Source organism: Mytilus californianus, unplaced genomic scaffold (assembly GCF_021869535.1).
Source record: "Mytilus californianus isolate M0D057914Y unplaced genomic scaffold, xbMytCali1.0.p SCAF_15, whole genome shotgun sequence".
Classification (NCBI taxonomy): domain Eukaryota; kingdom Metazoa; phylum Mollusca; class Bivalvia; order Mytilida; family Mytilidae; genus Mytilus; species Mytilus californianus.
The window spans coordinates 31,302,968-31,315,562 of NW_026262637.1; the positions used below are offsets into that span (position 1 = coordinate 31,302,968).

The window sequence follows — 12,595 nt, forward strand, 5'->3', positions numbered from 1 at the left end:
ATTAAATATATGGTTTTGTTACAAGTACTTATAGCTGCCGGTCCAACATCAGAAAAACTTAAGAACAATTTTTTTCACTTGATTGGCCTTCAATTACTTGTCATAAGCAGAACTGTGTTTGTCCAAGCTAAACATATGGGCAACCATGTGTCACTGAGGCCCAGAATATATGCAGTTTAGTCCTGGTGGTCAAGGGATAGGACAAACATTGTCAAAACTTTTTTTTCATGAGACGGCTGACTTATGTGGATTTAAAATTCTGCTGGGCTTAATTTAGCAGGCTGTCCAAATAAGTAAATGAACTATGGTTCTGTGTTTCGAGTTGGACCTAAGAGTAAAGAATATAATCTAAACTTTCCAATTAAATAATGAAGAAACGACTACACCTAATATGGACTTCTTGAGCAGACAGAATATACCAAGTAATGGAATAGCTCCTTGAATATTTTTCACAGAATACTTTTTTGTTTCAGACGGAATATGATGGAAAACATTTCAGATGTGGATCCAGGATTTGGTTAAAAGTCTATGCATTAACCATATATGCAGCTCGATAAGGGGGACTGGCTCTGCATCTCACACCGATCATTAGTACAAGTTAGCTAAAATCTAGCCTTAAAAGTTAATAGAAATGGTAAGCTTAGTTTTACTTTTATATATTCAATTGCAATGATTAAAAAAAATATATTTATTTGTAAAAAATCACAGGAATGTTATTGATTTGCCAACAATACAACAATTCATTAATCAACAGTCTATATTGCACATGTCCACTTAAGATCACATGATCCTGTAATCTATTCCCAATCTTCCTCATCCTCCTCCTCCTCATCATCCTCCTGGTCACTTTCACTATTACTATCCTCTGATGGAGCACCTCCAGCAGGTGCAGGAGCATCTGGTGTGCTGAAATAATAAATGTAAATATAGGACAAGTTTAGTTTGTTAGAAATAACAGACAAAAAATACAAGACCTACTATATTAAAATGAAAATGGAAGTCCACATGACAATACATAAAACAGATAAGTCATTGGTAATAAGACAGAGTAGGAACAAACAAGATGAGAAGTAAACAAATAGGTGGAAGGAAAGAATAAGAGTTATTCTATTAGCAATAGCTACATTACAAGCAGGACATGAAAAGAGTCCTGCCATAGTTAACAAATCATTTCCACTAAAATCAAGATATCTTTATGTTGGTAATTTGATTTTCATGTGATTTATCTGAAGTATATCTATCAGTTTCTACCTATACTATTTCCCCATCACAATAAAGTTAAGAGTTCTGAGGGAAAGAGGGGACCTAAGATTTTGGCTAAGTGGGGCAGGACCCAAAAATTGGTTCTCAAACATATTTTAAAGTTCTCAATCATGACTGTTAACTCTCCAAACTCATATCATTCAAATTGATAATATTACACATTTTTTCATATGATTGAATAAATTTGTCGTTTTGCATGTAAATTCGATCTCATGTATTATCATTACCTACTAAATATCATTTCTAATGTCCATAAGCATCTATTGAAGGTCACAATATTTGAAAACAGATGTGTACGGATGCCAACTGTTTAAAATATAGATGTTTATACAATACTTTCATTACTTACTCTAATAATTCTGGATCTAGTCCTTCATCTTTCATCTTCAATTTAATGGCAGTAGGTGGGACACCCTAAAATTTAAAATCTAAATTAATATTCCAATTATCAAAGATCAAAATTTTTAATTATTCTAAATAATATATTTTTGAAGATTTACAGAACTCGAACAGACCATATGGGCAATGAACCATGTATCTTAAATTTACCAGAGAGAAATTAAATCAAATGTAAAACATGATCCATCAACCATTACAAATGCATTATTCATGTCTGACAAGTCCAATAATAATTTATGTTCTATTTTTGGAATTTTACAAGTTTCATACATACACCTCTCCAATATGATTTAGCAAACATTTTTTACGTTGTGGTCAGCATGTTTTATATTAGATACTTGTAAAATATCATTTAAGATGTCCATTATCAACAAAGCTACCCTTTTGTTTTTAATTGAATCTTCTTTTGAAACTATTATGTGTCTGTCCTAAGACAGGAATGTCTCTTAATACTTTTAGAATATGGATGTGCGGTCAAAAATGGGATTTTCAAAACTAGTTTAAAAATGGTGTGGACACCTGTCCATGTTTCAGACCATATAATGCCCTCCAAATGTCAATTATTTTTGAAAAATGTATTGTGTCTCATTGAGGTTTATCCAAAATTTCCTTTAATTCAAATTTGAAGCTTTTAAGTTAAAATACAAGAATATATTGATATCTAAAGCATGGTTTGAGAAGGTTCAATAAAGACTTAGATTCATGCTCTTTATAATTTTAATATTTAACAAGGAATGTATGTATGCATTTATGCAGAGATAAAAGAAAAGCTTTTAGTATAATAACACTTATAAAGCACTTGATTCTGACTTCTTGAAAGAAAATTGTTTTTCCGGTATTGGAGAGACCTATATTTATGCCTTATTCTCATAAGAGTATGTCATGTTCAAAAAGATTGGGGTGGGGGTTATTGGCAAAACTACAATGAAATTCTCTCTGAACTTGTGAACTAATGTCAAATTGATATACATACAAAGTGTAACATTTTGAAGAACTTCATATATCTTGGATCTTTTGATACTGGGTTTGTTGATTCTGGTGGTGGTGGTGCCGCTGCTTCATCTGGAGGCTAAAATTAAAGTCATATTGTTGCTAACCATGTTTAAAATATCTGAACTTATAGGATATAATTTCAAAACCAAATTAATCAGCTGTGCCCTAAAGAGACTCACCATGGCAGTAAACAATTGGAGACTGTTTTCTTTGATGGTTACTTTCCAAAATTAAACTGGATTGAATTTTCATAATCAAAATCCATCTGATCCAAATCTTTATTAATATACCATCGTATATAATCGTACTCACACTCAGCCAATCAAAATGCTGGATTTGGTGTTTTGGGCAAAAATTTTGTACAGAGTAAAGTTTTATGACCGAGGACCCTGGTATATATACAGAATAATTTGAGATAGTAATGATTTATCAAACTGCTTAATAATGTAAAAGATATTTGCATTGCTAATCAAAACAATTCACTGTTTCATATTATTATGCAGTCTGGGTAATATTTTCAAAATATTACGCCAAAACGTTGAAATTGGTTAACAAGCTCCTAAACAATGAATATCCAACTAATTGTGTAACGTCATTTTCATTTTGGTGTACAAGCTTTACAAAGAAATTGCCCACAATCCTCTAACATCTCTAATGGTAAATTGCCTATCGGTTTTATTAAACAGTAGGTAATTCAAAGTATTTGCAGTATCAACAGTAATAGCAAGATCTTGGTGAAAATAAATTTCTAATAAGCTGCTTATGTAACTTACTGGTGGTTGACCTGCTGGTGTGGCAGTGGCTGCAGGAGTGGCAGTAGCCACAGGTGTGTCTACTGGAGGTGGAGGTCCTCCTGATGCTTGTGATGTAGTTGTTCCACTAGAAGCACTGGAAGGTGCTGTTACATTTTCTAAACCAGGAACAGATGAAAGCTGCAAAAAGAGATTTCAGAAATTATAATAACTATTTTTATATTATGATGTACATGTATTAACATAAACCTTCTTATTCACATACTAATCAAACTATTACTATTTTGTTTGACAACATATTAATTAAAAAAAAAACAATTTGTTTATTTGAGGTATCTAAATGCAAACCAGGACACTCAACTGCAGAAAATAGATTTTCTTGGCTCATAACATACAAACAGATGAGAGAAATTAAAATTAGATCTAGGTAGACTTACTGTACTATTAGTGCAGCCTGCACTTCTTAAATTTTGAACTCGAGTAATAATTATCAGTTTACAACACAAAATAGATTTATTCCAGCATTAATCAATTTTATTCATCTTTATTGAAATCTTCTGCCTCCTTTTATTAACACATGGTTTGTCTGTTCTCAGATCTTCTGCTTTAGGTGTTTGTGTTTTGAATGCTAATGTTGCTTAGCTTTTCATATTGCATTGAATGTATTGTTGTTTATAACTATTCTACTTAATATTCATTTCCAATCTATACATGTTCTTAATTTGTATAACTGTTGAAAATAATTTAAGAAATACCCCCTTGATGTTATTTTAGGATTTAATCCTGATTATTGGAACACCTATAGGTACAGAATAAATACTGGTTAATTTATCTTTACTACATGTATTAACAAATGGATAATGTAGAGTAGAGATATACCTTTTTTATCTGCTCCACTGCCTTTATCATTAATTTTGAATTTATTAGCAATACCTGTATATTCCCATAGCCATATTTAAGTTCTACAAAGATGTTTCCAATAGTCCCTTAGTACATGTACTTTCAAAAAATCTAAAATGACTAAACCAGAAATATGAAATTTGAAGACAAATTCAAACTAATTTTCCAAAGATTTAAAAAAATAAAGTTAGAGAATGGAAATGATAAATTCAGCAATTTTCCATTTGTAAAGGGGCATAACTCTAGAACGGTAAAAGTGACGCCACCAAAATTCAGTCTTAATCTGTGTTTTGTGGTAATAAGTATTGTGTATAAGTTTCATAACATTTGGTTTAGGCAAACTAAAGTTATAGAACGGAAACCAATTTTGGGACGTACGTACGTACAGACGGACAAGGGTAAAACTTAATGCCCCCTCCGCTACAGAAGGGGCATAAAAAAAGGTTTTCAAGTTTGCACCATCTAGGTCATCATGACCTAATTTTGATAATGTGAAATAAAATTTTACATGACATGTAAGCAAACAAAATAAGATGACCTTATCTCATATTAATGATTTCTGAGACACATATCTGTATGCTGAGCTATTCAACCTTAATTTTGTTAAGCAAATAAACTCTTTTAAAATGCAAGACAATGATGATGATGAATAGGTGTTTATTGTTTAGCAGCAAATTATATGCATATTCTGGACGAGGACATGTTAATTAAGAAATTAATGTTTCTTTTTGTAATATTATTGGGTGTAAAAGTGATGACCGAAGCACATTTTGTATACAGCGCTGAAGCGCTTCATTCTAAAAATGTGTGCACCGTGGCTTAAAATACAAACCTTAGCCTCTAATAAATTCATTGATACTTCTAATTCCTGAATTCTGTTTGACATATGTTCTAATTTTTCTTCACACACAGAAGAAAATCTGTTAAGAAATTTAGCTGTATGTGTAACAAAGTGGTTTAAAAATGCAACAATTCTCTTCTGCTGAATAGCTTCCACCTGAAACCAATAAAAAAGTATTCTTTTAAACCAAAACAAAATATTCTTTTCATACAATATTTAGTCATATCAAACAAATATATCACTACTACATGTACTATGTGTTTTAAAATAATAGAATCTTTACATGCTGTTTATACAAATGTACTGATGTTCAAAATTTGTCAATATAAAGAAATATCTTCTATATTTCTATAAAACAAAAATCAGTTTGAATTAAAACATGTTATATTCAGTAAAATGTATGTCAAGTTAAAATATGTTGTCAATAAGATTCTATGGGAGATAATCAGATATCTATAAATTATATTTTTTCATATCAATTAAAACATCATTAAACCGTATTTCAAATAAAATTATACTTTTCTGAGTATTCTAGATTATCATGATTATAATTTAAAGACAACTCTGTAACATGTAAAGAAAAATACATTTTAGAAAAGATTATTTGAAAACTTTATATTTGATATTAATTTGTTTATTATAGCAATTCAAAATTCATACAATGTAAAATGTATGACTTTCCATTTGATATATGATTAAAGAAATACATCCGTACAATTTCACTTTTGACACTATATGTTACATTGATGACTTGACTAGTTCTTCTACTGCAGTTTGGTAAAATTTCTGACCAGTTGAAGAGTTTGGTATCAGGTCGTTTTGGCTTCAAACCAATCCGGCCCCAAGTCAATCCAGTCCCAATATAAAAATAAGAAGATGAGATATGATTGCCAATGAGACAACTATCCACCAAATTTCAAATGAAGTGGATGTAAATCAATTCTGACCAAGTCGATCCGTCCCATGTTGTTCTAGCCCCATAATAAAATAGTGAATAATTATTATAAAAGACACAGATTTTTCTGAAGTATTTGATTCAGGGCAAGTGTCAATTTGCATGTGAAAAAATAATATATTTCGATATGAAATCAAAATATAAATAATCGAAATATAAATATTTCAAATATTAAAAACAATATTTTCCCGTAATGAAATTTATATTTGAATATGCATCCATGTGTATGCATCAAAGGCACAGGTTGTGATCGTCCACCTTTGATATTGTTCATACAATTATTATTATTTAAGAACAGTTCAACTACACATGCTACATGTCAACATATATATACTTTTTAGGCCAAAAAAAAATATATGTCTGTTTAAGGTTACATACTTAAAAAAAAATAGGGTAGGTAGGTCAGTATTTCTATTTTATTTTATTTTTTCATTTTATTTTTTGTGACATGATTTTGAGTCACGCCGTTTCGTCTTGTTGTGGTCCGAGTTGATCATGGGTAGAGTTTACCCGTATTTTTAATGATTGGATTATTTCCCTTGGTAATTGGTTGGAAAAAAATGGTGGCAAAGTGTTTATTTCATCACACGAGATGCGAAATTCCTAAAAACAGCTGTCATATTCACGATTGTGAACAATGGGATGTATCAGGCAATTGATTTGTATTATTTGCAACACTAACTTCGCTTTTGACACGAGTTCAGTTTATTTTTCCCTTTACGGCGGAAATTAAATGACTTAGGGTAGGCGCTCAAAAGTAGGGTCGGTCGGGTAACCGTAAACAGACATATATTTTTAATTTGGCCTTACCCCTTGTAAATATTTTTTTTAAATTGGGGCCGGATCGACTTCTAAAGTGGGCCAAATCGACTTCAGGTCTGATGGACATGAAAGCGAACAGTTTGATTTGATGAAACGAATTGCAATTGGGTCAGAATTTTGAATGATAAGTCTTTTATTACTTCTTATTTTCACATGAATAAACAACAGGTATATACTTGTACACACTTTAAATCATGTAATTCAAATTGGTTTTTTTTGTATTTCCTATGTAATTTATGTTGACACCTAGATTTGCATGTTTACTAGCAATATGCAGTATACTATCCATGTTAATAAGTAGAACTGATTAGTATACAGACATAGATAGTATACTGCACATTAATTTCCAATCCGTAGTGTGTGTCCAATCTGTGGTTCACATAAATATTTCAATGGTCATGATGGTAGACGAAGATAAATTTACAAAATTAACAATGTTTGACAAGCAATTTGGAAAGGAATATAAAATGTTTTTAATGCAATAGATGGGTGAAACATGAACTATAGGCAATTTTCATCACGTTCAAATAAAATAACAAATCTATTTTGAAAATTATCAGAATGTTTTGATGTACGCTCTTGAGTAACAAATACCTGGAGTGAAAGAAAATACTTCTTAAAAATTGTTTTCTTTGAAATACCATACTACTACCAATCTGCATTGTAGTCAATGCTTTCACAAAATTTCGAAAGAAAAAAATTGCTAAGCCTTTGAATTTCTTTACTTATAAATAAAAAATTACTGTTTCATCAACTTGCCAATGAGGAAAGCGAATGTTGAGAACACCAAGGGGACTAGCTGTTGCTTTTGACGGTAGGGAAAAGGGAAGTGAGGGACAGGAAAGCAACTTCTTCGCCTCGTAGTATTAGGTCTGGTTAAATAATAGAGTTCTATATATATATATATATATATTATAACTACTCTAAATATCAGCACAACAATGTTAAATCTGCAAATTTGCAGAAGAAAATTTTTGTTCTTCCTTCGCCGGGATTCGAACTCATGCTATTGGGATATCGCGACAACACTGCCTGCACTATGTCCATCGCTCTAGACCACTCTGCCACCTAGACTGAACTAATAATTCAGCTTTCGGTGGCCTAGTGTTACCTTTCCTCGTCAGTAGAATCTAGAGTTGTAACACAGTACATTATATATTAGACATGAAGATGGAATTGATTGCAGATTAGCTAAATTATCTGTTGTAAAGGATCGTAAGATGCAGTCACAGAAATAATTATTTGATAAGTACGTCTAAACAAGTGACAACTCTACGACAGGTCCATCCATTGGATCACCAGTGAAGGTGATACATGGCTGAATATATATATATATATATATATATATAATGTAAGTGTGCAAAAAGACATCGTTAAATCCATACAAAAGAGAGGTGCTAGATTTATCACCAAAGACTACAAATCGAGAGAGGAAGGTTGAATGACAAAAATGCTACCAGCATGATCAGAACTTCAGCTTCCGTCACCACAATCAAGACGTCAACAACAACACGACTGATCTTCTTTTTTCAAAGTGGTTGAGGGGAAGATACCAGCGCTCCCTTCTGACGACCTGATTAAATTCCATAGACCAAAACGACAAATCAGAGCAACAACCTATAATAACTTTGTTACTAAGAACATTATAGACCAAGAAGTTCATAACAACAAACGAGCAGTCATAGTTCCATCTAGTAAGACCGACCAGTTCAAAAACTCTATTTTAGTGCGTACTGCAGTAGATTGGAACCATCTGGAGGACTCAATAGTGTGTGTCACTACAACCGAGGAGTTTAAATCAGCACTCCTCAGCAAGCGCGACTAACTTGTGCAGACCAACCTGTCACACAGTAGCTGAAAGGAATCTGTGACGTACCCATCCATATCAAGGATCCAGAAATTTTCCAGACAATTTCGGTCATTTTGAGATGTTTGAAAAGTTGGTGCCCCTTTTCAAATTGTCGATATCAACTTGACTATATTCATAGCATCAACGAACATAACGAACTTGTATTGCTGTTTCATCGCATTTACTAAGTAAATATCTTACCATTACCATGAAGGACAGTTTAGGGAAGGCAACAGTCTAAAATTGAAATGATTTTAATGACTCAAAATGGTTAATTTCTCAGACATTGCTTACGTTTCTTTCGATTTGACAAAAGTTAAAACCGGAAGTTTGCGATATTTTAAAGGACAAATGATTCCGGATTCATTTCCGGGATTTGTTTTGTTTATCAAACTAACAGGAAATCACCGGCTTTTTATGGCTTTTTTATTTTATTACCTTTAAAAGTGTTTGAATATAACAGATAATAGTTGCACTCATTTAATTTAGCATAAAATCAATTTGCATTTTACGATTAAATATTAAATTTGCTGAAGACAATTTCACGCATGCGTATTACATAGTAAATAAAGCACATGTGTTACTCATGAAAAAATACTTTTTTCTACGTTAATTTAGATTTAATTTTTAAATCAGAATTGATGACTGTCTTTGATGAAAAGTAAATAAATAATGAATACACTTGTCAGGGAACTTTAATGTTTTAAAGATATTATTCTGAGCTAGTGATCACTGTCAGGTGTGAATTAAAACCACAGGTTTCCCGGAGGCATTGATATAGATATTAGGAGGGCCCTCAGGATTATCAAACTACTGCAGTGGCAGTTTTATTACAGGAAAGGGATTATAAACAAAAACAAGTGATCACAAGTGCAAAATGGCGATTAAGAAACCGATTTCAATCATTGAGTCAATGAAATGACCGAAATTACTTCTGTAAAAAAATAAAATTTGTCCTAAATCCCAATTACTCGTTTAGGACAAATAGTTTCATCTTAGGACATGACTGGCAAATATGACCGTTTCCGGACCCTTGATCCATATACAGAAGTGGGAAATACATACATACATACATGAGGGTCGTAATGGGGGTACCTTCATGACGAATAACAGTACAAAATCTTGCCAAATGACGTTAACAGTAACTTTTTGGTGCATGACGATAAAATAAACACTTTCTTTAAGACGATAAAAAAATCGACTGATTTTGACGAATCATGTTAATTTTTTCCAAAAAATAACGGCAGACCTGCCAACTATCCCGATTTTGGCGGTATTATCCCGATTTTCATGCCTCAACCCGAATCCCGATATCGGGTTCCTAAAACAAGCAAAAAACCCGATTTTCATAAATTCTACCCGAGAAAATTTTATTCTTACCGATTTCCGGTAATGGAGGACAACATAGATATATTATCCAATCAAATTCATCGTAGTATCTGATATTCGGGTCATGTTGATTTACCTGAGGATTATCGATCTGTTTTGACACTAAGTATTATGTAAACATATACACGTGCCTCAATAAAATCAATGATTTGTCAAAGTTTTATGGGTCTTAATTGGTAATAAAATTATTGATCTTTGTTATTTATACCGATCAGCTTGGGAGTTACATAATTAACTGTTTTAATTTTTTTACTTATCATTTAATTGAGATTAATTATGTTATAATCAAGTTAACTAGTTAAAAAAATTCTTTAATCAGGTGAACATAGTTAATAATTATCTTAATTATAACAAGAGTTACCAGAGCAATGTGTTGTATACCCAACTCCAATGCAGATTGTGAGAGAGTCTTCAGTATGGTCAAGAAGATACACACAGAACACAGGACATCACTGGACAACTCAACACTCTGTGACCTACTTACCACTAAGATCAACTCAGACTGTGCATGCTACCAGCTAAAACCAGACAAAGACTTGTTGAAGACAGCAAAGAAAGCATTTGTTGCTTACAACAAAGACTGTGGAAATTAGTGCCAAATGACAATTTTATAGTGCTGACAATTTTAAGTGATGATAATGTAACTTAGTGCTTTCTACTTAGTGCAAAATGAACATTAGTAGCTTTTATGTTTTTTTGCTCCTTGTGCATTATTGTTTTGTATTGTTTTTATCTCCTTTAAATGCTACTGAATAAATATTATTAATATGACATTTACCTTGTTTATCTTTTCATGACATAGTTTGCAATGTATGCATTAATGAAGCAACCAAGTCATTGTTTATCAATTTATTTTAAATAGATACATTGAAAATACAAATAAAACACTGAAATAAAACAAATATAACACTGAAATAAAACAAATATAACACTGAAATAAAACAAATAAAACAAATGAACCAAATGAAAGAAACATCTTTACACAGAATGATACACACAGCATCAAAACAATCTCAAGAGTTCAAGAAACAAACCAAAATTGATCCTAAATATACATGAAATACTTTCTACTGGACATTATAAAAAAAAAACAGTCACAAGATGAAGCGATACATTTAAATTTTTTTCCCCGGGGAAAATCCCCCATGGAGGTTTTCATAAGTTGGCAGGTCTGTAACGGTAACAGTAATTATTTGAGACCTCTGACGAATCACGACAAGGATATTTTTAGACGAATCATGGCAAAATTTTAACCAATTTGATGCTAACGGTAGCCAAAAATGACCGTTTGACGCCTGACGGTAAAGGGCATTCCTACCCTCATACATACAACTGAACACTGACAGCTGAAGTGTCATTTGGTCTTTGGCAGTGATAAAGTGGTGACAGCTTATCTTAAGTATGACAAATGATTTTAAGACACCTTTGTATAATCTACACCAGGTCCAACAAGAGGCAACCCATCTGAATCCATTATGGAGTGAAATATCAATTTGTTTTGACAAATCAAGGGTAGATATCTTTTCAGCGGTTTTAGCAAAGTGAAACCGGAAGTAGATTTTCCATAATGGAGAGAATAGGAAATTATAATCAATGCATAAAATAAATATTTAAACTGATTTAATATTTACACTAAACTTAATATATATGTCTTTGACAAAAGAAATCAAAGGTATATTGTCATTCTATTTTACTTCTATCAAAAGTGCGGGACTAACTTGGTGAAAAACTTACTTCCGGTCAGTGTTCTTGCTGAAATTTCAAGTGATAATTCCTTAAATATACAGCAATGAACAGTGAACCGTCTTTAGAGACGGTTTATCAAGCGCTTCAAGCACTTTATCAAAATCCAGACGTAAATGGAAAGGAAAGAGCATCAGTATGGCTCGGAGAATTGCAACGCTCGGTAAGCAAACTGATCTGACTGCTGCACTCCCAACAGTAGATAATTTTATGTTTAGTACTAAAGCCCACTAATACGATAAAATAGTTTTATACTTAACCATGCTATTATATAATATACAAATCTTTCAACTGTTTTCACATAAAGAAAAAAATACATAGTGCTATTTTGGAATCTCCGTCTGTGGCACATGCTATGAGATTTTGTGACACCTGAACTATTGACGAAACAAAACTATAGATTTGCTTTGAGGTGTTGGACATGTTATCACTTGACAATAAAATATTACTTGGACGTACAACTTGATGTCCAGTCATTACAAACAAATAGTTATCAAGTGCCTTCATTGAAGTTCATTCAAATTCACTCGCCAAATTCCCAATTTATATGAGTGCCAATTGCTGACATGCCAAATATTTCTCTAATATTCCTGTATTGTTATTATTTGTCATTACCTGCCGTTGCCAGAACTGGTTAATTTGCATGCCTGCTGCCCTCCTTGATTGTGGTAGCTGTTTCACATGAGCTC

General features: G+C 32.2%; 2 protein-coding genes across 2 annotated transcripts in view; one reads left to right on the forward strand and one right to left on the reverse strand.

The window, feature by feature from the left end:
• Positions 1-673: 673 nt before the first annotated feature.
• LOC127725872 (WASH complex subunit 3-like) lies at positions 674-11,711 on the reverse strand. Its single transcript, XM_052233208.1, has 6 exons — positions 11,587-11,711; positions 5,140-5,304; positions 3,429-3,587; positions 2,636-2,731; positions 1,613-1,677; positions 674-906 (listed from the first exon to the last, which is right to left on the reverse strand). Exons 1-6 carry the CDS (start codon positions 11,635-11,637, stop codon positions 798-800), a joined length of 645 nt encoding a protein of 214 aa, XP_052089168.1. The 5' UTR covers positions 11,638-11,711; the 3' UTR covers positions 674-797.
• Positions 11,712-11,892: 181 nt separating this feature from the next.
• Positions 11,893-12,595, forward strand: part of LOC127725869 (transportin-3-like) — a 40,937-nt gene continuing 40,234 nt past the window's right edge. The window contains exon 1 of the mRNA XM_052233205.1: positions 11,893-12,069. Within this exon, the coding sequence (XP_052089165.1) occupies positions 11,953-12,069 (117 nt within the window). The 5' untranslated portion in view covers positions 11,893-11,952. The remainder of the gene's footprint in view (positions 12,070-12,595) is intronic.

Excerpts from the sequence above, each read along its gene's own strand:
- LOC127725872 (XM_052233208.1), bottom strand. The coding sequence starts at position 11,637 with ATGGATTCAGATGGGTTGCCTCTTGTTGGACCTGGTGTAGATTATACA. Across the intron at positions 5,305-11,586 it reads CTGGTGTAGATTATACAAAG|GTGGAAGCTATTCAGCAGAA; the intron begins GTGTCTTAAAAT and ends TATTGGTTTCAG. Across the intron at positions 907-1,612 it reads CTAGATCCAGAATTATTAGA|CACACCAGATGCTCCTGCAC; the intron begins GTAAGTAATGAA and ends TTATTATTTCAG.